We start from the raw sequence: 27,027 nt of genomic DNA, 5'->3' as shown, positions 1-27,027 counted from the left end.
TATTTGTACGGCACTTCTTGTATTTTTTTTTCTTTATTTTTATTTTTTTTTACTATTTTCTTAAAGGTTACTTACTGACAAAGGGGTTTTACATAAAGATGTGTTAATGAACAGGTCCAAAGTATTACTGTAGTATTGTGATTACTGGGTTACTGAAAGACAGACGGAGGGTAGGAAAGGTAGGAATAGGAGAGAGAGAGAGAGAGAAGTAGGGGTTGCTGTACAGTATATGACATGGCATTGTGGAATGTTTGCTATTCTCTTGGTTTTTCTTCCCTCCAGTCTTTCAACATGCGTTCAGACAGATTAGAGAACCAGCAGGGATGTGATTACTCAGTCTTTTATTTCCCCTCAGGTTGTTTTTTTTGGGATCTCCCACTACCTTTTCATTTCTAATGGGAGATCACCGTTTTTCTCCTGTTCCCGTTCACATCCATGACCGGCCCTTGATCTTGACTCTTATCAATCACAACAGAACCGACTGACTTGGTTTTGGTTAAAGCCACAAGGTGCGCCTCGGTCAGCTTCCCCACCTCAGCTTCACTGATGCCAAAAACCCATGTGGACCGGTCTAAACAGCCCCCCTGTCCCCCCCCCCCCCCCCCCCCCCCCCCCCCCCCCCGTCCCAGACAGAGGTTTTCAGATCAGTGACAAAGGAGACGGGGCGTCAAGAGGCAGGCAGCCACAGTAAACGGCAGCGATTCGACTGCAGCCGTCAGACTGTGAGCGGGTGTGTGTGTGTGTGTGTGTGGGGGGGGATTAAAAGGTTTTTGGATAAGCTACTCCGAGGCCTGGCTAAGTGCCGTTTCCCCTCGGCCGCCTCAGCTCGGAGGCCCGCTGCCTTTGAAACCGGAGAGGCCTGAGTGTCTCCGACAATGCGAGCGCTGGAGCAGAGTGGGGACGGGCACCCAGAGGTCAGCAGCATCCCACCAGTGTAGTCTTACCGATGGGTCTATTCAGCCCGCTGGCCCAGAACGCCTCGGCCTGGCCGTGCGTTCCCGGCCGCAGTCACATTACCCCGCCGTCGCCCCGCCACACATGAGGAACACGGAGCGAGGCGGCCCAGGAGGGGCCAACAGCCTGTCCACGTAGGCCGCTCTCCACTCCACCGTCTGTGTTAAAGATTTGTCTACCTTCATTTACACTCCTGGGTGGCCGCCGCTTGACTCAACTTCATCTTTACCTTGCCCATAATTTCATTATCGGGCAAGATGAATCAGGGTGGATTTCAGAATTTGGACACAGTGAAACAAACATTTCTCCTCAAACCTCAAACCTTACCAGCCAACTAGATTAAGAGTAGGACATGCAAAGGATGGGTAGTTACGCAGCAAAGTGGCTGACAGAGTAGACAGACTTAGAAGCTGCAGCCAAAAGTTACCAGTGTTTGGCTTGGGTTAATTTTCCACTTGGTTTCTGTGTCAATCCCTAAACCCATTTCAGGAGTTCGTTAGGAACAGATCTCTTCATGAACAGCCCTGCTACTAGAGAAGAAGTCTCTGGAATTAGGTGCAGGAAAAATACTTTCTACTTGTAAATCTCTTCTGTCTGTGTACGTCTGACACAGAGCACGCTCTTAAGAGTTTCAAAATATCACTGTCCTGCTCAGCCTGAGAGAGCTGAACAGCTGAGGTGGATCCAGCCTTTGCGTCGAGGACAGAGGCAATCCGGAACTTTCTCTTCCTCCGAACTTTCTCTTTCTCCGAAAAAAGGCAGTGATTGGGTAGTTCTTCCCGTCTCTGGCAGTGACACCTAATGAGGAAGTAGCTCGGATAAGAATCGTTCGGTTTCTCCTTAGTCATTGTCCATATTAGGTCAGAGTTGGCTACATTTGTAAGCTGAGAGCATCAATTCTTTATTCTGTAAATAGCAGCTTCAGCTTTCCCTGTCACGAACGCCATGAAAACAACTATGGAAAATTGACCTAATAATCGTATCATCTTGTGTCAGGGTCAGGCCAGGGTGTTGTTCCCGCCCGGCGGGGGGGTGGAGGGCTCTGAATCGACTAGTTTCCCCTTGCAGATCTGCCTCCCCGTTCCAGGTACACATAAACAGAAGCTTTCTGGGAAACTGTGGCAGGAATGTGAGCGGAGACAAGTGGCCTTGCCAAGACTGGCCACTCCCCATTAAAGCTTTACATTTAAAGGGATATGCCATGGTACAAAAACCTTCATCTGTCAAATGTTTTCAGACAAGGAAAATGCTACACTGCCAATTTAAGCCCTTGTTCGAGCTCATAAATTGGGTAAAATCCAGCGACGTGGCTCCAGTTGGAATGTGTGGAGAGGATTCACTGTGTAACAAAGGGAGTGCCGTCGAAATGTTCTCTCTTCATTTTAGTTTTTGGCATATGGATCAATGTACACAGCAGATGGTGTGTTGTGTTACCTAACACCACTTCGGAGGAAGGAAAACATCAGGACAAACTTTTGCATTCAAAGCGGAATCAGTCTTAATCCCTAAAGCCTAAACATCCTCGGAGGGGACAGATAAACAGAACAATATTTCAGACTATCCAGACGTCTACGGCGGGTTTTCTACACTTCACTGCAGTTTCCTCTCTGCAGCCGTTATTGTTTGTTGTTGCAGGAGGGCATGTGAAGGAGGTTGCTGCCAGCATGAGATCCTGTGACTCTTCTGGCAGCGTTGCCAGCTTCCCAAGCCCAGAGAGAAGTGGGAGGGGGAATGCACTTCTAAGCAACAGTAGCAGAGCCACTAACAGCCCAGCGCCATTTTAACCAAAAGGGCTGCAGTTGAGAGTCTTCTTCTTCTGGCCTCGGCGACCTTGTCCTTGATCACGGGTCATTTTCACTGTACATGGATCACATTCAAAACCGGACAGTCCCGACTCAGTTTTTGTGGTGGCAAGAGGTCCCAATGGCAAGCGGTGCTGATCACAGCCTCCCGCTTGTTGGTTCACTTCAGACACTATCTTTTCTTGCAAATCCACAGACCATCTGTCTTTGGCATCAGATTTGCATACAGTGCTTAAGAGCTCTGTTCACCAGCTGCAGTATTCTGCGAAGAAACTTTCCCCCCGGCTGACTGGACAGGAATCCTCTGTTTACCATACAGTTAAACTCATTAGACGAGACACATTTCCCAGAAATCAAAAAAAGGATACAGAAGATAAAATGGGGGGGCAAGACAAAATGTCCTGATCTAATGGGTCCACAGCTTCCAAGATGACCATGAATGAGACCTCCCAAGAGTTGAATAGTTAAAGGTTAACTGCTCTTCTCCTGGTTGAGGCAGGAAATAGAGTTTCCATAGGAGGGAACACTGCGTTAGAGAACAGCAGCTTTGGAACGCAGCCCAGACAGGAGCTTGTCAAGGTTGAAAAACAAAAGGGTAATGCTTAACACATAGCCACTCCTCTCTTTATATTTCCCATGGATAATGTCCACAGAAACTGGGACCTGCTAGTCTTTTTTTTTCCATGTATAGGTTTGTGTCTGAAAAAAACATTTTGGTTGAATTTTTGGCTGAACATGTGACAGATAGGGCCTACCTTGGGCCTGTAGTTTTTTTTTTCCAGCTCAAGTCAAGTCAGGTCAACATCTGGGCGGTAGTCATGGGTTCAGTTTTACCTCGTAATAGGGTTTAAGATCAGGCATAATAACACAGGTCCCTGTGGCTTTAAGCTCCAGGCACTTCAGAAAGGCGTCATTATGCAAACAAACTGCCTATTACAACTGTATGTGCTCTCAGGCCAAAACCCAGTCAGCAGTTACTGCCTGATGCCTCCACAAAGGTTTGCATTGCTTTTTGTTTCATCGTACAGTAGCACCATACCGAGACAAACCTAGACCACCAGTCGGCCAAAAACCATCAACACTCACAAGTCTCTCAATCAATAATTGTCTTTATAAAAAGGTGCCAAGAGTCTTTTTTTTTTTCTTTTGGAGGATCTGAAGCCCTCTTCGAAGGTGCTTAGTTGCTCTTACCACAGTGCAATTCAAAGGGTCCTTGACTTTTATGTCCAACAACGTTTAGAGACCTTGGACAACTTGGTCTGGCTTCAGCAAAGACCACAGAAGAAAGGCAGATTTCAAAACTCTCGAGATCGACACCCACTATGTGGGCTGTGGCTTTGCCAAATAACAACAAAATGCAAAAAATTAACAAACTTATTTGCTTTCTAGCTCTACAAGTGTTTTTTGTCTGACTATTTGTCATTGCAATTCAGGAAGGTGCGCTACATAATCAGGTCAGGGGTTGAGGAGAGGGCTTGGGGAAGACATTGAGGACACTTCCCTTTTGTGGGTAACAGTACAGCCGGTGCAGACAGCTGGGCAGCACCGTGCCGCACAGCTAAAGGCTGACCACGAGACATTTCGGTCATTTCCTGCACGCCGGTCACAGCCAGTTGGCCTCTCAGATCTCCATGGTAGTGCATTGGGTGAACAGAATTCATGAATAAATCCATTCAGTAACATCATCCTTTAAGGATGCGTGCGGGTAAACATTACAACAATCAATATTTCAGTCAACGATTTTTTTCCCCCCTAAACATGATGGTGGATGTCAATGATTGGCAGCACCTGAAGTAGTGAGAGGCTTGGTATGCAAGTGGTTCCGGGTCAGGATCAGCAGTATCAGTTATCTTTGGTCAGTTTGAATTAAGGTGCATTCTAGCAGTTTTCTCTTTCACTTTAAACTTTGCTTCAGTTTTAATGGGGGGGGGGGTGGAGGGAGGGGTGTTAAAGCTCTGTGGACTTTGCCACAACAAGCTGGCGGTTGCCTCCAACAACAGCTGTTCTGGCATCTTTAAAGATTCCACTGCTTGCTGTGTGTCACAGCACAAGGCTAACTGACATTTCATACGCCTATCCAATCCAAATGGTATGCAGTGTTTCTATAGGAGCCCGGCCGTTCAGTGTGCCAAATCAGAACACCTGCTTCCTTGTTTACCGGAACCAGGCTCCTCCCACTGCCTTATAAGCGTTTCCTATCCTCAAATGCCCCCTTGCCCTCGGCTCACTACTGGTCCCCTGCCGACAACTACAACCATCTACAAAACAGTGCAATGTCTATTCATAGGCACAATGGGATACAAATACAGCACACAGAGGGAGAGAGAAACAGTATACACATTCATACAGTATATATACACATATCACACACACACACACACGCACACACATACACACACACACACTCGCACACTCACACAACACAGAACACAGAGAAGTCAGCAGCAGCTCTGGCTTGGTGGTGGATTGTGGTGCAGCCTAACAGTTGGAGGAACAAACAGGAGAGGAAGAGGAGCAGGGTGGCAATTTACTCCAGTCTTTGTTTAGGCTACTCCTTCTTCCTCCTCCTCCTCCCCCTCTACTTCATCCCTTTGCTCTTTTTTGAGTGTGTACAGTATGAATGTGGAGGCTGTGTGGAGTCGAGCGGGCCGGTCAGATTGGTGGCTAGGGGAGAGGGGAGGGGAGGGGAGGGTGTGGAGGAGGCAGGGAGGGGGGTGGGGGGGCGCTGGGTGCGTTTAGCCCGCCGCCTCGTCTCCTCCCTGGGGCGTCTCCTTGCCCTGGCCCTGCCCCCCCGCGCTGGCCGCCAAAATCCTCTGCACAAAGTCTTTGGTCCGCCCAGCCACTAAGGGACCTGCAGTTGTCACACAAATGAATTAGAAAGAGCGGAAAGAAACAAAGAAGACAAAAAGAAGAAGAGGAACAAGGGGATATGTGAGAGTAAATATAGCAGAATGCTTCATACAATAGCTAAGAGTTCATTACCACACACCAATACAGACACACACAGACTCACTAACTCATGTTTTCTAAAACCTAACCAGCCGGTAATTATGATGTTTGCTTTTCTTGTTTTTAATTGTAATGTTTGAGTCCTTTTGTTTGCTCTTTAAACCACTTCATGACAAATCTGTTTTGTAATGAAGAGGTACTTTACAGAATAAATTTGAGAATTAGAAGAAGTGAGGCAGTAACAGATGATGTAGCTCCTAAGATAGAGAGAGAAGCACAGGGCCAAGGCAAGACACATTTATTATTTATAAAGCACTTTTAACACACAGGTTTGCCACAAAGTGCTTTAGAGCGCATCGAAGGACACAAATACAGACAAAAACAAGTAAAAGCAAGAAAGAACAAGCACATGACATATTTTAAAAGGAGTACACTCAATTTTAGAGAGACTGGCCCATTGGTCAACTTGCCCCTTAAGTGATGACAACATAGACAAACACTTCAGAATACACTATGTTGAGTGATAGCAGACGATTTGCATCCCAGGTTTAACAGTATTTCAGCTTTATCATATTTAACACATTCTGATCTGCTAAAAGTAGCTCTGCCTCTTTGACAGACTTGTTAACGTGTCAGTTTCCTGTGGTTTAGCTGTGAGTTGATGAGCAGATGTCATTTCTGTGCAAGTGTGTGTGTGTGGCTTAGGAAATAATGGTTATAACAGCATTTAAATAGATTATAGATTAGGTTATAGTAGCATAAATAGCAAAGAACGACCTAACTGAGACACTTAACAAGCAAACTGACCAATCTTCAATCCCAAAAACTCAGTGTGTTCCTTTAAAATATGACACCAGAGCTTTTGTGTGTGTGTGTGTGTGTGTGTGTGTGTGTGTGTGTGTTTCAGCAGACAGACGACAGATGCTCTGTGTCTCACCGCTGGACTCTCTGAGGATGTCCTCCAGACGTTGGGTCATCCCTCGCTCGTCCATGTCCTCTTCCTCGCTGCTCTCCACCCGCTGTCGGATCACCTCCTTGATCCGCAGCAGCGCCCCCAGCAGGTTCTCTGTGCAACGATATTAAGACCACATTTCCCATAAACCCTGTTGCTTCCTGTAGTATTCTGTACAGGATTCTGACCAACTAAGCTAACGTGAAGTTGAATCTATGAACATAGAATAGTGTAACTGGAATAAAGTTGTGTATTAGTTGCAAAGAAAAAACGTTTCCCGTTTTGTGCCGTAAAGCAATCCAGCAGATTTCTCGCCAAATCCAACCAGGTGGCTCACAATGTAAAATGCAGAGTAGAGGCTGACAATCTTTTCGGCTATGGTCTCATTTGTTTATGGTAATTATATTAATGTATCATGTGGTAATGATTTATGTAAAAGTTTAAGGTGGAAGATGGGAGGAACATATGCCATTCAACGCTTTTATCCAAAGCACCTTACAGTGTCATGAGTGCGTACGTTGTTTCCCAGCGTGGGAATCGAACCACTAACCCTGTGTTATCTGTGTTAGTGCCTTGCTCATCTCTCTGCGCCTCACAAGAGAAGATCAACTGAACCGCTGCCATTCAGCAGAAAGCACCACTACTCCAAACAGGCTTCGTTCGAGGGGGAGGATGCCTCGAGGTGATGTGACCTAGTTTCTCTTTTCTGCTGATAGCGCGAATCATCAGCACCTCCTGAGAGACTGGCTCCTCCCCCTTTCGGGATCACGTGACCCGTTGGCGTCCTGGCACCCTTTCTGTCGGCGTCTATTATTGTAGGATGCAGTTGATTCCTCTTTTGTCCAGGACCGGTCTCGACGGGGTGGGGGGGAGGCGGGCCAAGGACCGTATTAGGCCTGACCATCTTTTTTTCTGCACCCCCACCGCTCTCTCTCTCTCTCTCTCTCTCTCTCTGTCTCACACACACACACACACACACACACACACACACACACCCATACACAGAGAGTAATTGAGGTCAGGCTTCCCAGGACTGGCATGGCGCCAAAGTCCTAGTCGTTGGAAGTTTCCTGTCAAATTTGCTGCTACTCGCGTAAAATGCATTTTGTATGGAGGTAAATTACGGAGAGCGAGAGTGACGGAGAGAGGAACAGAGAGAGGGAGAGAGGGAGTGAATGAAAGAGAATGGAAAAAAAAGAGGAAAGAGTCACAGGAGGGAAGGAAAATGAGGGGAGAGAGGGAAAGAGGAAGCGAGGGGGTGTGTGAGGTTAAGCCCTGTGTGTCTTGGCTTCCCGCCAGGAGGACGAAAATCGCGGGAGCCAAAACTAAAGCCCTCGCAACGAAATGCCGGGCCGGGATCAAGAATGACTGGAATGCTGAACACCGGGAGGAAAAAAGAAAGGACAAAAGAAGTTGGATGCTGGTTGGGTCTGAATTCAAAGAGAGGTTGGCCTACAGCAGTGAATCAGAGGAGGAGGAAGAGGAGGTGGTGGACAGGACTGGGTTGCCAGATTTGACTGGGTGGTGGTGTGGATTATCAGGAGCTAGGTGAACTCGCCGCTCTCAGGTCTTTTTCCTCACAAATGGTTAAGGACAGGATTGGGAGTGGGGAAGCTGATAGCTGGTCAAACGGGGTTTTAAAACATTTACGGACAGAAATTCACTAAATCTCATCTCAGTCTTGTCCTCAACAGCCTCAATAAAACACAGAAACTGAGATTCAGAAGCATAGTTTTAGAAATGCCGATCTTGCAGGTTATGAATGGACCAGGGAAGGAATGTGTTAGGTTGCCATGTTGGACTAGTGTCTGGTGGGTTTGAGTTGTCAGATTGGACTAGGGTCTGGGGTGTCTGGGTTGCCAGGTTGGACTAGTGTCTGGTGAGTCTGGGTTGCCATGTTGGACTAGTGTCTGGTGGGTTTGAGTTGTCAGATTGGACTAGGATCTGGTGTGTCTGGGTTGCCAGGTTGGGCTAGGGACAAATGGGTTAGGGCTGTCACATTGAGCTGAGGGCTGGTGAGTTAGATTTGCCAAGTTGGGCTAGTGTCTGGTAAATCTGGGTTGCCAAGTTGGGTAGGAAGCGTGGCTGGTACTGACACAGAAATATTGATACTGGTACTGATGGGGTGTATAACATTTTATAAATTATACAATATTACACGTATTTTGTGATATGAAAAATGGCAATTTGCATTCTAAAAGTAATATATAATAATAACAATATAGCACTATTAATGTAATAATCTCTTTTATCCTACTTTCTAGCCTATCCTATTCTATCATAGGCAACTTCTCCTCTTATATAGCGACAACATCATATCATAAACGCAGTATTACTTTACAGTGAGCTGAGTCTCCAGTACTGACCGTACTCCTGGTTCAGCCCCCATAGTTTGATCTTGTTGGCTTCATGCTGGGCCTTCTTCTTCAGCCGGCAGGCCCTGGAAACACAGAGAGGAGAGTCAGGAAACACTTTGAGAAAGCGCCGTCATTCTCTGGAACAGGAAAACTCCGCGCTAGCATTCCCATTCTCCACATGACCCTCTATTACCGAGCCGGTCGGCTCACACTGGGAGCTGCTGGAGAGCGATGAGCGGAGGATGTATCCCAAACTGTGAGAGTGATTGACTCCAAACCTCCCTCTTCCCTCCACTCCTCCATTACATCTGACACCGCCACTCTCACAGGATAGTGCCGGTATGATTTCAGAGTAATTTGGGGTCGAAAAAAGAAGCAGAGGATGAATCAATCAATACTTTTTAAATATTAATGTGTCTCATGGGGACTATTCTCTGCAGTGTGCTGTTACTCCTTTCTTGTGGCTGTGAGTCAGCTAAATGAAACTTTAGACGACAAATACAGGCTGGTAATGTTTGATAATATATTCCTTTTCTGCTTCTTTTTTCTTTTTGCAGTGAAGAATTGTGCCTCTCCGGCGAGCGGTGTGCCTGTGCAGGTTGTTTTTGACATTGTTAGGAGCAGAATGGGAGAGACAGGAGTCTGGAAGCGGTCTGGATGAATCCCAACGCTAACTCTCACTTGGTCTCATGCAGCCACAAGCCTGGCAATATAAATACGCAAATCTTTAAAGAATAAATTCTTGAACGCTGAAGTAAAACATGAACCCATTCACACAGCGGCGTGTAGCTATGTACTTGCAAAATACACGTATTTTAATGTTAGCTAGTTGACATTCCTGCCAGTGAACACAAACTCTGCAGAAAATGAACGGCCTTCCAGTGACGAGCTGCTGGCGCTGGCGGCGGTGTGTACGCACAGCTCAGTGTGTGTGTGGGTGTGCTTTTTCTCACAGTGCAAACCAAACGACGGCAATGAGCCAAAAGCAAAATTACACCAGCGCTGTCCTTTAAAGTCACAATGAAATGAAAAGTCTCTCTCTCTCCCTTTTTCTTCATCTACAAAGAGTTCACCTCTCCCTAAACCCCCCCCCTCCTCCTTCCATCTCTCCATTGGGTGTGTTTGTGTCATGTTTAATATATGTTTGGCATAATAAGATATTCCCAATGTGTTCCCCTCCGCTTTAAACTGCCTTTGCCTTTAATAATGTCTTTTCCTCCTACTTCTCCTCCCTCCCTCCTTCTATCCACAGATGAACTTCACACGACCCTTTCCCTCCTCGTCTACCTCCTCGATGCTGGCCTGGTTTCCTCCCATTCAGCCCTCTATCCTGCCTCCCTCCATCCCATCTTCCATCTCCTCCGCTGTTTTCCTCCTACTTCCCTTCATCCTTCCTTCATTTATTTGGTCATGCTAATGTACTAGGCAGGCTTGTTAAATCTACTCAAGAAGAAGATGTCATTATTGTGCATATAACTCTAAGGGTCGTCTCCTAAATGTCTTAAAATGTAAATTTAAAATGTATAAAGCATATTATGACAGTTTCCACAGAGGTTGGTCAAAAAAAGCCACCTATGATATGCTGTGTTCCAGTCAGAGGAGACATGTTGAATCTTGGGATTTGAAGACCTTAAATTAAATTAAGATGCAACCTGACTTGACATTCCAAAATGTAAAAATGCAACATAATGGTAATGAGGCCAATTTCCTCTGATTTCCTGGTTTTTCTAAAGCCTGTAAAGCCTTGTAATTTTTTACTGGGGTTGATTTTTTTTTTCTTCAAATATCCTTCGTTCTTCCCCTTGCTCCTTGTCCGTCTCCAGAATCAGAATCAGAATCACAACCACTTTGAATGTTGTTTGGGATTTGAAAAATGAATCCTGACGAGACTACAGTAGGGACAGAAATAGACAATTTACGCATTAACTTAGATTCAGTAATAGATATCTAAACACAGGATCCTGCAGAATCCATGCATCTCTAATTCTTCCATCTTTTTTTCTACAATATCCGACACTGAAAACCTCTGAAAATGCCCATTAATGGCTGAAATCGCTACAGATATTCTCCCAACACTCTGACGTTGTACACAAGGCGTCGTCTGGTACCTGGAGGCCAGCTTGTTCTTCTCCTTGCGGGAGCGGGCGCGGGCCACGGCGGGCAGCTCGTTGACGGGACCCATGCCGTCGATGGCGGCGTTGAGCTTCTGCAGCTGCTCTCCGATGTTGTGCAGCTTCTGGGGGTTCGGCGTCAGGTCGCTGGCGTCCGTCTTGCGGGCCTTACGCCGCCCCTTCTTGCCTGGACAGGACAGGACAGGACAGGACAGGACAGGACAGGACAGGACAGGACAGGACAGGAGCGGCAGTTAGAATACACCAAATACCTTTTATATCAGTGGCTTTCAGTCATGTGCCATCGTAACCCAAGGGTCTGCATGTTCTATGGTCTACAGCAGCTGCTTTCACTGATTAGCTCCTCTTCTCTAGTTTATGGTTTGTTAATGAGTGAAATCAGCTGTTGTAGCATTTGTTTGGAACGAAAACCTGCGTACTCTTGGTTCTCAATGGCGCATAATTAAAACACAAGTGTTTTATATGATGAGTGAGCTGAGAATTGTGCTTTATAGCAAAGTGACTTCTGTTCCTGCTTATTGCTTTTGCTTAGATGAAAGACTTGACAGGCATTTCAGTAAAGGTGGATTCTGTGTGGGTACAGTTAATCAGTAAAGCCTAGGAAAACAGTAATGTACATAGTGCGTATGATACTTGAGTTTGTTCAGGAATACACAAATCGCGACACCAACAGCGCGTGACACTGAAATAAATCAAAATGTACGTGGTCGTGTAAAGACACTGTGCCAGCCTTCGAATCATAACTTCTCAGGCTCTGCACAATAGAATGACTGTATAATAATGTCCTCTATTGTCGTTTTGATGCCATCACCTTTGTCTTTAAGAGATTTAAGGATGTGAAGCATGTGATACTTAAGGGCTTATTCAGTCTGGACAGGCTTAGTCCCATCAAGAGCAACTGTTACTAAAGCTACACTCACACTACAGGCCTTCAAGCTCAATTCCACACTGCTGCTCATATCTGATTTATTTGGATGACTGTTCGTATCTACTGCAGAATGTAACCCATATCCAATACCAATATGAACTGTCAGTGATGTTGAGAAGGCACGTATTCACAGAGTAACAATAACCAAAGACGTCACATCCATTTTTCCTATGCTTCTCCCTCTTGTTCTGAACACATGTCAGTTTTTGGTATGTGCCTTTGAGTTTAGCCTGAATTGAGGCGTCTCTCCAAATACTAATCAAGTCATTATTTCACTGTCTCTCTACTGTTGTGTCTTGTTGTCCTCCATGCTAACACCGGCTCCTATTTGAGCGTTGAAATACAAGTCACATGTAGGTTGCCTGCTTCAGAATCCAATTTTGTACCACACTGATAAACTAGTGTTCTTGTGTGTGTGTGTGTGTGTGTGTGTGTGTGTGTGTGTGTGTCCATCTCTGTGTAATCTCTTTCTTACGGTTGGATCCCTCTGCCCTTGTAATGTTGATGCAGTTTTTGATTTTCAGGCAGAAAGGGAATAACTTTTGTAATAAACATTTTATGTGTTAATGGTGATGAGCTGAGATTCATTGCATTCACTCATATATTTCCCTTGTTTATTGTTTTATTTATTGACTGATTTATTCATTTATTTTTTTTGGGGGGGGGGGTGGGAGGGTTATTTTTGATTTAGATTCATCTGTACCCTGCACCTCTTTTGTTTGAATTATTTGCTTCATTATCCATTCTCCTTTTGTTATGTAATTGTATCAATATTTTGTTTATTCCATGTGTATCACTGCTGACCATGTCCTAAAGAATTTCATTCTTTGTTAATGAACACAACTGCTCACACATTGATAAAATGTTACTCCATTCAGATTTGGGGTGTTCACACTGATTAGAAAACATCAGATGTGTCACATGAGGGAAGAATCAGCAAAAGGACACTTGCAGCTGCAGTGTGAATGAGGTCTTAATAACTCCAGCGCTTATACAACGAGTCCTGACCCTTTCACCTCTCCTGTGTGTGATACAGCACATGAGTTGTCATGGCAGCTCTCACCCTCTCGGCGGTACAGTGTGCTGGGCAGAGTGCTGGAGCTCCAGGACAGAGACCAGTGGACGTCTCCGCCCAGCTTCTTCTTCGTGGCCGACTCGCGGGCGCGGCGGTACTCCCAGAAACAGCGACGCTTCGACGGCCGCTCGCCTGGCTGCCTGGCTGGCTCCGCCTCCACCTCTGGAGGGACACACACACACACACAGCATTTTGAATTTGTGCATTGTTTGTGGCAAATGCAATAAAGGCTTTACAGTTGTGACACAGATGTCCTAGCAACCACATCTGGCTCCAAGGTCCAGTGGAGAATTGGCTTTATCCAAACAATGGCTAAATACATAACAACTGGACAAGAAAAAGAGAGATAGCTGAAAAACATTGTTGTGGTGTTGGTGTAGGTCAACTCAGCAAGGTTACAAGTAAAAGTGAATAGTTTGATAGATTTGTTTAAAAATGTAGGCTGCTGTGACACAGGAAACTGTTTTGTCTTGAGTCCTAGTCTCTGCTGCAAAAGAGTCAGCTCAGTTAACCTGGAAAAACAGCAGTTTTTTGGCATTGTTAGCTAGCTAACTAGCCAGCAGGCTAATTTAGCAAATCAATGTTAATATTAACATGTGACTACAAGCCACTACAAACGCTAGCTTCAACTAGATACGTTAGCTAGTGCGCAAATCAGATGTGTTTACAAGACTGACCAGATTATGGTTAGCTAGCTAACAAGCTGACACTAACACAAAATTGATCAGATGTACTGATGCCGAAAATAGCAGTTCTCAGTCAAAACAGCACAGAATTAACCATGTCTATTGAATTCTGTTGAGACGGCCAAGTTGTATGTTTAGAAATGCAATCAACTGTTACAGCCAGTTGCCCAGGAGCTGTGGACTTCCAATATGGCCGCCAGAGGGTGTGTTAGGTCACTTGAATGCCGTCTAAAAATGGACTAGCGGTAGATGATACCAGCAGTGGTCAGAGAGAACGTCCTGAGAGCAGAAGGTCACACGTTTGATCCCTGCAACAGCCAACATCCATTCACAGCCATGGGACCTTTCAGTCCTCAAATGTCTGAGGAAGACGCTGAACCTGCTACCTCACCGTAAGTCTCTCGATATGAGTGTCAGCTAAACCATTTCTAAAATGTAGCCTACATGAAAAGTAATGTCAAATTTATTACTCCTGAACCATGGAGACTATGGGTGCTTGAAGTTTCACCATCTTTATAGGCTGTAAAAGTGAAGACAATGTCAGTGTAGCTGACTGGATTTTCAGGTATGTGAAAATGACTGATAAAAATGATTAAAATTCAGATAACAAACATCATTGGATAGCTTCATTTCAGCCATTAAATGGAGCTATTCAACAATTATAAATGGCAGGCTTTGTGAGCAAATCATAAAAAAAAATTTTTTGTCAATTTTGTCTGTAAACAAAGCCTGTGACTCTCTTGTCCTCAAAAGGCTTTCCTATCAGCAGCTTATAAATTACATCTGACAAATAATTTCTGAATCTGTGAAAGGGTTTGTTTATTCTCTCATACCATCAAAAACATTTTCTCCAGTTAAGATATTATGGGTACGGTGGTCTAATTTTCCCCCTCGCATTCATCACAACAGAGATACTCTGGTTTAATCTGGCGCAATCCTTTTGATTCAACTGATACAGGTTTTTGAAGGCCAACAACAATACCAATATTTTTGGATTGAAGCTGCCCATTGCCAATATTCCATTGCTTTAAAACTGACCATTTTCTGTGTGGACCCCACGAAGAAACGTGGCTGTTTGCGCAGCAGCTAATGGAGATCCTATCCAATAAACCAATAAACCAATGCCACAAGATTACAGTTATTCAGTGTTTTCCCCAGAATTTATGTGGGAGGAAAATCCTCTGAAACAGCATTTTGGACCACGGGACAAATGGATTTTCCATGGAATCCCAGGATAATAATCAAAGTAATAACTCTTGTGTGCTTCAATCTGGTCAATATGTCGCATTTGAATCAATTCAGGTTTAGGGCTTCCCATAGACCACCAGTGTAATATTGATCAATTACAACATTAATATATAATTAAACAAATCTCATCATATCCATTATATTCATTGTATCGGAGGTGGAGAATGTATCCAATATTTAATAAAACGCAAATATAAGCCAACTGATATATCAGTCCAAATCTAATCAAAACTGACAGAGTTTTAATGTTTAGATTCACCTAGCATGAAATCATGCTGCGAACCCTAATCCACAAACACACATGCGTATGACAAAGACGAGACACACTCCACCGACTGAAACTGTATGCATGTATGCTGATGCGCACGCACACACCCACACCAACACGCACGTCACTAACGATTAGCCTCAAGCACACAGAGCCATGAATAATGGCATCATAAATAATACAACATGCAAAGCTCCACCAGCAGGAGGAGAAGCAAGTCAGCGACAGTTCACCAAATCCACCCGTGTTTGGCTGTCAGAAAAACACCGCAATAATAATAATAAGAATAATAAAATCCAACAGGATTAAATCGCTCTGACAGTTAATAACCGTAAACTCCTAGCCATTAGCCAGGGCTGGCTGGTCCACACACACACACACACACACACACACACACAGCTTATGTAACATCACAACTCCGTCTGGCCCAGTCTGCAGATAGCGCCATTGTCTGCACTCTCCTCTCAACTCGGCCTCTCGCTCCCTGGCTCTCTCTCTGTCTTATACTGTACATGCACACACACACACACACACACACACACGCTATTCAACCTTTTGTACAGTCTGCTGGACTCAATCCTCCATCCACCACACACACACACACACACACACACAAATGCACTTTTCCACCCATCGTACAGTCCAGGCAATCGCCTTAGGCTGATGGTAAGCATAGCTCAGTCAGACAAATACACACACACTGCCACAACAATGGAAAGCAACAATGGCGTCTCGCGACAGTGGAAATATGACCCACAAATAGACCGGAGAGGCAGGTCTTTGAGAGCGTGCCAGCCACCTCTCCATTACCCTGCAACAAGATGCCTGAGATTTGTTTATCTAATGCAATGCAATGCGTTTGGAGGGGGAAAAAAGCCTGGGAACACATGGGAATCTCAAATGAAATCACTTTCCATACATGCTGTCCAACATTTACACAGCATGTCCTGCAGACTTGAAATAGCCTCTTTCACATTGTAGGCATTTGGCTGATGCTGTTATTCATAGCGACTTGAATTCAACAGTAGAATAACCTTCAGTCCAGTAACCCTGCTTTCACGTGCTACTGTATCGGAAAAATGAATTTCCTACTTGGAAATTTTAAATGAACACCATTCAAAATTGAATGATGAAGAGAAAAGTTTCTGAGTTATGATGCATTGATCTTTAACCTTCTCAACATGGCGGAAAAATCAAGTTTGTGTCATTCAACGGTAACAAAACACTTATATACACACACACTTTTATTACACATTTGTTTTTAGCCAGACGAACCATCATAACTTGCTTAAATTAAGTTCAGTCAGAAACACCATTAATCACAAGATAAAACCATGAATTGCAACTAATGGTAATACAGTTATGTTTGGCGGATATGGCTCTGCTCTATCAGCTCCCTGCTTACACAGCAAGCATGCTGAAGGTACAGCAGGGGCGCCATGCAAATCCCCCCATGGAAGAATACAGAGCAGAGCCAGAGCAGCAACACTCAGCAGCGTTGACACTTAAGAGCCACCGTGGCTTGACTGCATAGACTATAACAGGTGGAGGCTGGGGAGGTGGAGGTAAAGCTTTACCAAGCAGCAGAGTGTGCAGCAGTTGTGAAGCAGGAATCAGTGTAGGAGGAGGCCATTTAAATAGACCGCCTTGTTATGAGAATGGATTATGATTGATGTGCGTGGCGATCAGCTGGTAAATGACTAGCAACGCGTGACGTCCGTGGCCTGCCTGAACTAACGCGATGCTTCATTTGTTAAATTAGCAAACAACCATGTTTGTTTATCGTTTTTTCCTACGTTCGAATTTCCGACAAAACAGCATGTTTAGGAGCCGACTTAAGACCCAGATGTCGGACCTTCCTTCCAGCATGTGAACGCACAATAACTAAGGTCAAAGGTCAAAGCTACAGTGCCCAGACAACAGATAGATATTCCTGTGTACCTACAATATTTGATAGGTAGAAGTGATAGGTAAAGAAATACCCAGGCAGAAAATGGATTTTGAGCCACCAGCCAAAGCTATAGTCTATTGGCTTGTTTGTTATTTTATTTCATGCCCTTCCTGTAGTGAACAACACACTGGCTTTGCTTTTGAAGCAGCTTAAAAACCCAATTCTACGGTAACGGTTGTTTAACAATCTGTATTAATTTCCATACCCTATTTAGCATGTTACACTGCAGGACTCTCCGCAACAGACTCACAGCAGTCTGACTGTTACGGACGGTATCTGAAAACATAAAGTAACTCCAACCCTCCAAGCCATTTCACAACAGTGTAAATGCAGCCACTGATGCGATATGTTTTCCGTGAATTACACCCGCAGCTCTGGTATTTAATGCGCCTCTGCCCGGCCAACCCAGTGAGGCAGGGCCGTCTGAGGCCTCCGCTGGAGCTGTGACAGATTCAACTGGTTTCAGTGTGGGCAGACTGGCTGCTGGCAGCGTTGGGACGTCCTCACCACATAGATATAGATACAACAGAAGCACAACTCACCACATTCTGTTTCGGAGGAGCTGGAGAGTTCAGCTTCAACTGTCGTCTCCTCCGCTCCCTCCTCCCCTTCCTCGTCCTCCTCCTCGTCCTCGTCCTCCTCCTCCTCTTCCTCCTGCTCCTCGTCCTCTTCCTCTAACTCGAGGTCAGTCTTCTCCTGGCTCTCCTCCCTGCCCCCCGCCTCCTGCTGCACCTCCCCCACCCGCACCTCCTCTGTCTGGGAGTTGTGACCGCACCCGGCCCCCGGCTCCCCTCCCTGGCTAAGGGAGTAGTTGTGTTCCTCGCTGCAGTGCTCCAGAGCCAGGCCCGGCTCCGGCCCCACCCGCGCCGCCACCGCCGCCGCCTCCTCCTCCTCCTGCGCCACCTGGTACACCTCCACCGTACGCGCCCTCGCCATCCCCCCATCCTGTCCTCCTCCTCTTCCTGCTGCGCTTAGTTCCCTCTCTGTCGTCGTGGCAACAGAGACATGCCCCTCCTCTCTTCCTGCGGCAGTGGCCTGGACTTCCTGGGTGGCGGGACCCTGCTGCGGCGGTGTCGAGTGTGTCGGCACCTTGCTGCTCCTCCTCCGCTCCTCCTCCTCCTCCTCCTCCTCCCCCCAGCTCCGGCCCCAGCGGCCCATCAGGACGGCCTCCTCGGAGCAGGCCAGCTCCCCCCCGACCCCCAGGCCCAGTTTGGTGTAGCGGGCCATCTCGTCCAGCGCCGACACGTCCCAGCGCTCTGGGTGCAGGTCCTCGCCGAAGCCCCCGTCGTCCACCAGGTCGCTTAGCAACTCAAAGGGCCGTTTCCGTGGCGACGCCGGGGAGCCCAGCATCAGGAGCACGCTCTGAAGAGGGAGAGGGGGGTGGGGAGGTGTGCTTAAATATGGCTGATTCAGATCAAAAACACACTTTATGAACTTTTACCACATCTTCTGAACTGTATGTGAGGCCCTGTTGCTCCTGCACCATTTGTCAGTTTGTACTCTAATTCAGTGGATTTCAATCCTGCTGGTTTTCATTCTAGCATCTAATCAGGGACTATTTTACATGTTGGATGCAAGGTGAATGCAATTAACTGCAATTAACTACCTGGTAGGATAGAAAACCAGCAGCACTCTGGAAGGAAAACCACTGCTCTGATTCAACAATTATATATTTTACTTGGCAGGGAAAGTGATTCTGATTCAGTATCACTTTCCTTGCTAAGTAAAATAGACAACAAGGAAAATGAGAACCTGTATGTGAATGTACAGGCGCATTATTCAGGGTTCCCACACTCACTTGGACGTCAAATTCAAGGTTTTTTCAATGGCTTTCAAGGTCTTACTTGGTGAAATTCAAGGACTCATAATCTTGTCAAATCAAGAAATCATGGTGAAAACACGGAACTGCAAATAAAAATAAATGAAACTCTTTATCAATGCAAATATCCATCACAGGGTTTCCTCAGGATGTATAGATCCTAGGATGGAGAGAGGGTGAGAGAGCTGAGGTACTGATGAATTTGGATGCTACGTTTTAATAAAAAAAAGTAAGAAAGTACTTTCAACGCCATCCATTTATTTTCAAAAACTTTGAAGGCCTTACGTTATTTTTTTTCAAATCCACAAACTTTCAAGGATTTTCAAGGCTTGTGGAAACCCTGATTATTAACTAAAACCACGTAACTATCGTGTGCCGTCTCACCTGGTCGTACTCAGTCCTGCCCCCTTGTGGCGACATGGCCAGAGGGTAGGGGCTCAGCAGGCCCCTGTGGCCCCCGTAGGCCTCGCCAAACGCAGGCTCCATCCCATTCATACCCGGCTGAGGGGGAGGGGAGAAACACACACACACACATACACAGTGAGATCCAAATCAAACAGGTACACCAAGCGCTGCACCATTCAGAGGCGTTCCTACTTTACCTGAGGCATGCCCGAGGCAGGGGGGTGTCAGGTCGTGGTCACAGTGTCAACGGTGTGTGTTCTGCTGCAAAAACACAAGTTCAGAGATCTGAACATCAAGATGTGGGGGAGGAGGGGAGGAGACAGAAGAGGAGAAAGAGAAGAGGCAGGAGAATGGAAATGGAGGATGAAGACGGAGGGTGGGGAAAAGGAGGCAGACGGTGGAGGAAGAGGAGGCGAGGACGTCGGTTACCTGAGGTGACGGGGTCAAAGTTGAGAGGGTCAAGGGGTCAAGCCCTCTTCACATGACGCAGCCCTGCAGCTCTCGGCCTCCCCGCCTGGAGGAGGAGGAGGAGGAGGAGGAGGAGGGAAACAGGAAGTCAGACAGGAATTTAACACAGGCTCAGTAAGCTACAAATCTCTTGCTCCGCTTCTTCTCCAACAATAGAATGGTAGGCCAATAAACAAGCAAAAAAAACCCTCTTCTTCTAGTCTTGTGTGTGAGCATTATTATTGTTGCATATCTTGTGCCTGCTTCTTATTGGACTGACCCAGCAAATTGAATTTCAATGGCAATCGACCAACAATTTGTAGTGTATAATATTAGTAAAACTGTATAACTGTATAACGAGTGGAGAGACAACAGTCAGGGATGAGGAGAGAACTGGAAAGGAGACGAGACTCTAGGAAAGGAAAGGAGGAGACGGGATAAGACAGGAGAGGAGAATAGAGGGCATATTGGAGTTTTTTCTGCTCTGGAGGCAGAAATAATGTCAGTGGTTGAATTAAACCTCGATGGGCGGAGACAAAGAACCACAGTTTTCTAGCTATGTAACCTTAGACTGGAGCCCAGTGAAAAGGGAAGGAGGAGAAAGGAGGAGGAAGATAAGGTGGAGGTAGATAATAAGAGCCTAGCACTTATTGCTACTAACTGAAAAAATGCAGTCGAGCCACAATAAGTTATCACAATAGTTAAGGTTAGCTAGTTAGCTTAGCTGACCTTCCAAGTTCAAACTAGCCATATTAGCCTATAGCTCTCTAGGTAAGCTAGTAGCTAGCTGCTGACCTTCAACATCATGAATGCCATGGTCATGAACCAATGAAAAAAAGTCATGGCCATTTACACTATATTTTATTCATATTTTGACCATCCTTATTAGTTCTTTATTTGCCATTCAAGTTTGCCAGTTAGCTAACTTGCGCTCCAAAAGACTGTGGTTCTTTGGCTCCGCCCACTGAGGTTTAACTCAACCAATCAGATTATTTCTGCATTCAGAGCAGCTCTGCCTCTGAGAAATGTTTGTGTAACTAAAACTCCAATCTGTGAATAGGAGAGGAGGCCAATGCAGACGACTGAGTGCTGATCAGCCTGGCTCCTCTCAGACTGGGATATGATGAAACACAAAGCAACAGTATCTCACACACACACACACACACACACACACACACACTGTCTGGCTGCACATGGCAACGACGTAAACCTTCCTATGCAAAAACTAGAAGGAAACGGTTCACACTGATCTGGGTTCAGTGATTTCAGAACAATGCCATAATAGATTTTGTGTGGCGGATTGACCTCAGGCACAGAGGAATGAGGAAATGAGGACTGGCTGGGCGGTTATGACACTGTCTTGGCATGCCGTGTGGAAAGCTGGTATGTGAGCAGGCACACTATCGAAACACTGTGTACACACATGTTTATCACAAACTTACAACATTTAGAAGTAGTTGAAGTAGTGGTAGTAGTAGTAATACCAGCAAGCTACCAACATACAGTTTATACAAACCTTTATCATAAACTTACAGCACTTATAGTAGTTGTTGTAGTATTAGTGATAGCCTACTACTGCTACAACAAAGTACTGTGAGTTTATCATAAGAGATTATATAGGTTATAATGTGAGTAGTTGGCTTGTATCATCAGTAGTATCACTATTACTACTTCATTCCTTACTCAACATTAAGAAAAACCCAAATGGACCTCATAATAGTTGCAATTATAATAAATCACAGTGACTTTTAGTTGCATATCAGCTATCATTCTGTCAGAGAAGGAGCCACATTTTTGCAAATGGTTTACATTATGTCTCATATTGCACACACATGCAGAGTCATTTGCCTCAGTGACATACCGGCTCTCAGCCATTTCCCTAACCTCCTTTATGCGAGTAAAGTGTCTAGGTGCTCTTCTAGGTATTTGTTATAATTAATAACAAATTCACATGAGATCTGGTGTGTTTGAAATTGACGCTCCAATCAGCTCCTTATTCATTTTTGTTTTTACTACGGCTCTGTGTATAGGAGCCAGGCATGCATTGGTATAATAACAAACCAGCAATCATTTATTGTGTTGATTCAACATAGCCTGGGTCCAAAAGTCAGAGGGCCAGTCTCTCCGGTCATAAACACAGCCGGACAGGGAGAGTTCACAGCAAGGCAACAAGGAAACAGGGATATGGCTGTATCTGAACCGCTGCGGGTCAATAACCACCAATAACCATCAGCTTTATGGTCAGCCAACTACCCATTTAGCTTGTGTAAACAAGGCTCGACAAGCAGAGTGGATGCCAACACAACTGAGGCTTATATAACAACTACACAAAGTGCATGTTGTCAAAGCAAAGGTGTGTGCTGTGCTTTCACAGCAGGAGCCTTTGGATTACAGTTCATAATACAACGCTGTTGGGATTTTTCAGAAGGTACTTTTTCCTCGTTATTGTATACACAAATCCTATTACCCAAACAAGGCCCAGGCCAGACAACGTTAAAATGCTTTCTGAGCTCTGATTTGGGTGAAAAATATTTCATAACCATAACTTAGTCTGTTAGTGATGGACTGGAGCAGTTACTGTAAGCATCCTGAACACTGTGTAAGCACAGAAAAGGCAAAAAATTATCCTGTACCCCTGCAACAGCTTGTTATAAAACCACAGCACACAGGGTATTTAAAAGAAAGAAGAAAGAAGAAACAAGAAGAAACAAGAAAGAAGATTAAAACCAATAGGTATATTCCATAGGCACTCTAGCAAAAAACACTTTAATATCCCATTAGGCAGCAATAATGTGTTTGTGGTACAAAATAGTGGGTTTATAATAACCTTATTGTAGTTAAAGTTTTTTATCCCCTATGGTAAAACTGTAATATTACTGTAACAACTTACAGTGTGTTTGTGGCACAAAATAGTGAGTTTATAGTGACCTTATTGTACTTTATAGTATTTTTTTCATCTCCTATGGTATCACTATAATATTACTATAATATTACTATAGACACATACAGTGTTTATAAGGTGCATTTCCAAAATAGTGAGTTTATAATACTTTATAGTATTTGTAATCACTATAGTATCACTGTAATATTACTAGAGCCACTTATAGTGTATCTTAGTGAGTTTATAATGACATTATTGTACTTTATGGTATTTTATCCCCTATGGTATTACTATAATATCCCTGTAACATTCCTGTAGGAACAAATAGTTTCCCATACGATGGTCTATTCCCATAGTAACTTTCAAAAGAATGTATTATAGGATTACTATAGCTCTTTTTCGCAAGGTTAAGCACAATTCCTACCATCCAAACATCTGCCCAGAGTGTGGAAGCGAGTCATTTGACAACGGACCAGAAGGCAAATTTAGAACATGAGCAGTTTGACCAAACAATGAACCTTTAGCCGCTGGAGGCCTATTCATAAAAAAAAAAAAAGCTCCAGTATGATAAAGGACAGCTCCGCGGAGCTGGATGGAGTGCGGAGGGATGGAGGTTACGCACGGAGAGACGAGAACGGGGAAAGAAAGTAAATAAAGCAGGAGTCCGTACAGGAGGCTGGGATGGCACAGAGTGTGACCGAAAACAGCGAGCAGGAGACGGGAGAGCAGGGGAGGGGAGACGGTCTGTCTGTCTGTCTGTCGGTCTGCCTGTCTGTCTGTCTGGTGTCTAGGAAGCCAATTTGCCAAATTAAAGATCCAAATCTGGGCGGCGGACAAAGCTCCGTCTCGCCTGGGAAATCAATCATTATCCTCTCATTGCAGGATTCCCCTTCCGTTTAGCCTAAAAAACTTGAATCGCTGCGGATTAAAAACACCAAAACGACCTGGATGCCCCCTCGCCTCGTCTCTCCTCTCCGTGTCCTTGGAGCTCCTCTTCCTCCGTTTTCCATAATGATGACAGAGAGCCAAAGTGGCCCGTCTGCCGCCCCTCGCCTCGCTCCGTGCCAGTCCGGTGCGCTTCCCCAACTATTCCCCAAACAGATAAACCTGTCTATGTATTAACGTTATCGATCAGTGCAACAGGACAAATGGGGGACACAGTTAAGTGTGCACAGCTGGATCATCCAGCAGCAGCACGTACAGCGGCTGGAGGGAAGGTGCCATGGTGGCAGCCAGCAGTGTGTCCCGCATGGCACGGCAAGGCGACAGCCGCACTTTCAGAGCCTCCGATCTATTTCCCATACATTCACCTAAATGCATTTTACCAAAAACATTAAGCGTAAATTCATACCCAAACAGCCACCACGTCGCGTAGTATCCAGCCGAGACAACGGGGATCCTTTCAGCGCACAGACAACAATAAAAATGGGGCGCAGCTGGCAGTGCCACCGGATGTCCAATATTAATTGTTAATACGGCCGATTTCTAAGCATGTGGATTGGCTTCAGCGTTTAATGGGTCCAGGTCTGGGCTGGGCTGCGTCTAGACTGCCGCTCACTTTGTAAAATATTAAAGTTGTTGCGAGGAATAACATCGAAGAGCAAGTTTTATCCCTGTTTTTTTTCCACCTGCAGGTGCTGCCCGTTTCCTTCTATATTAAACCAGTGTTAATGTTACGGTGTTAATGTTATAGGCCGAAGCTGAGCTGCGTGGTGGCAAGTTGTGTCCTCATATAACAAACCACACGCCCGTCAAGTTCAGGGTCATTCACGAGGCAAAAACACTGTGGGAGCAACTTGTGAATCAGCCTGCCCAAAGGCAAAAATTATACGGGAATATAGTCTGGCGTGTAAGAATAAACAAGTAAATGTATTTAGGAACAATATAACCCAGGATAAACTGTAAGTAGGCCTAAATATATTCAGGTAGGATATAAGAGCAGGCAGTCTATAGGCTATATTTTAAAATATCAGTAAACATATTGGTTAATAATGTATCCCGGGACAAAGCCGCGTGTTACACAATATTCTTGGGATAGGCTACAATTAAAAAATATTCAAATGTCAAATGCAGTTCTGTACCATGCATGCAAATAGATGTAAATGCATGGGCAAGTGGTTTTAATAACAGAGCGTTAAAAGATCAAATATTTTTTTTCCATATATGTCAATAAGACTACAGGTTGTTGAACGCTATGAAAAAAATATATAAACTACATTTTTCGGTGTGTGTGTGTGTGTGTGTATGTGTACAAAGCCGCTCCAGCTACCTTGTTCTGTGTCCTCGGATGTCCCCTCGGAAGGCTCCTCAGACCGGGGTAAAATGTCGGCCTTGGCCTCTCCAGATGATATTACGCACATCCAAAGAGAACAGCCTGCGCGGACAGCAGAGCGACCGCGCAGCCCGGGAATAACATTATACTACAGCCACATTGAGGAAGTTACTTTCTAGTATCGAGCTGGGCTCATATGGCGGATAAAAGGGACACAAAAAAAGATGGTTGTAAGACTGTTAAACCCCCCTCCCTCCCCTCTCCTCCCCTTCATGTGTGCAGAAGCCTACCGTGTTGGAGATGAGAGCAGAAGCATCGGGCGGTGGGAGAATAAAAGCGGCGCCCATCACCTCTCCTCTGGAGTTAATGCCATTTTTCTAAAGTTTTCACGGGCTTGAATAAGAGCAGACCCCCGCTATGTTTGACATGGTGCCGTCCGCATGGCTCAGAAAAGAGGCTACTTTCTCTATCGGCTCCACGGTTAGAAAAAAAAGAAGAAGCAGTTTGGCTTTCAATCCGCTTTTTTTTTTGGAGAGAGAGAGAGAGAGAGAGAGGGAGGGAGAGTGGGGGAGAGAGAGAGAGAGAGAGAGAGAGAGAGAGAGAGAGAGAGAGAGAGAGAGATGGAGGGCGTGGATCCGCAAATGGATGTGTGTTGCACGGGTCCTCTTTGTTGTTATTTTGTATCAGTGTTTTGTTACGCACGGGTTCCAGGTTACAGCGCTCAGATTACGCACGCCGCTCTCCGTTAGGTAGAAAAAGGAGTTGTGAGTGACTGACCTGATCGAAATGGAAAGTGTGTCAGCCGTAAAACAGTTGAAACCCTCGGCGGATTGGGGGGCATTTGAGTTCACATATAATCCCGCAGACTAAGTGTCAAGCGGCGCAGATGGGCAAAATCGGAGTTCTGGTGAGACGTTTCAAAATAAAAGCCGCGTTGAGGAACAGGGTTCCAACGGTCTATATTGAGCAACTCTTACTCAAAACTGCTGAGTAACCGTTGAGTAATCGCTATAGGATATAACGGGAAATTATATTTTTCCTACTTGGAAATGTCAAATGAAGTCGAATGATGATGAAGTCGAAAAGTTGGAGAAAATTTTGCAACCTGAGTTTCTGAGTTATGACACAATGACATGCTTTAACTTTCTCAGCATGGCAGAAAAATCATGTTTCATGTCTCAGTCAGTGGTATAAAACATTACTATATACATACTATAAACATGCACCTTTATTAAACTTGTATAGCCTATAGCCAGACTAACCATCATAACTAACATTTGTTTAAATGAAGTTTGTTAAATAAGCTTGTTAAACTGCAGGACATCCATGTTTGTTTATAGTTTGTCCTCTGTGTTCGAATTTCTGACAAAATAGCAGGTGAAAGCTGCAGTGATAAAGATTGGTTTATATTTAAGGAAGAATGTTATAAGTATAAATATGGTTGTTTTTCTGTCTAAAAGTCCAACAGAAAAATTGTAAAAACATGCATATCTATTTATCTTTTTTTATTTTTTATTTTTATTTTTTTTTATTTCATGCTGTTTCATATCCTGTGAAAAGGACTTGGAAAAATATTTGAAAATATGCTTACCGTATACTATACTGTACTACTATACCATAAATAATTTTCCACTTATTTCATACTGCATTTTTTCCACATTCTTTGCTGTCTCAGTAAGTTCTACTGCTACAACTGTTGCTATTTTGCACACAGTCTCAGTGCTGTAACCCATACTTTTTTCATACTTTCATTCATACATTTCTACTTAATATGTTCTAGTGTTGAAATAGTTGCATATGTTTGTACAACCTACATTTCCTCTATCCTTTTTTATATTCCATTTTTCTGTATCATATTATATATTATTATTATTATTATTATTATTATTATATCATATTTG

The 27,027-nt window shown here is 44.8% G+C and overlaps 1 protein-coding gene across 1 annotated transcript; it reads right to left on the bottom strand.

Moving 5' to 3' along the window:
* Positions 1–324: 324 nt before the first annotated feature.
* On the bottom strand, positions 325–25,924 carry LOC139931617 (uncharacterized). Its single transcript, XM_078290094.1, has 10 exons — positions 25,417–25,924; positions 19,956–20,040; positions 19,724–19,784; positions 19,506–19,622; positions 17,845–18,664; positions 13,138–13,311; positions 11,123–11,312; positions 9,024–9,097; positions 6,643–6,771; positions 325–5,607 (listed from the first exon to the last, which is right to left on the bottom strand). Exons 3-10 carry the CDS (start codon positions 19,730–19,732, stop codon positions 5,492–5,494), a joined length of 1,629 nt encoding a protein of 542 aa, XP_078146220.1. The 5' UTR covers positions 19,733–19,784; positions 19,956–20,040; positions 25,417–25,924; the 3' UTR covers positions 325–5,491.
* Between the last annotated feature and the right edge of the window lie 1,103 nt (positions 25,925–27,027).

This window comes from Centroberyx gerrardi, chromosome 3, assembly GCF_048128805.1.
Source record: "Centroberyx gerrardi isolate f3 chromosome 3, fCenGer3.hap1.cur.20231027, whole genome shotgun sequence".
NCBI lineage: Eukaryota > Metazoa > Chordata > Actinopteri > Beryciformes > Berycidae > Centroberyx > Centroberyx gerrardi.
Note: the sequence above shows the minus strand (reverse complement) of the source record. Positions and strands in the feature narration are given on the sequence as shown.

Bases quoted from the DNA above. Each gene is read 5' to 3' on its own strand.
- LOC139931617 (XM_078290094.1), bottom strand. The intron at 11,313-13,137 runs GTGAGAGCTGCC...TGTCCTGTCCAG, and splicing joins CACACTGTACCGCCGAGAGG to GCAAGAAGGGGCGGCGTAAG. The intron at 9,098-11,122 runs GTACCAGACGAC...CTGTGTTTCCAG, and splicing joins AAGAACAAGCTGGCCTCCAG to GGCCTGCCGGCTGAAGAAGA.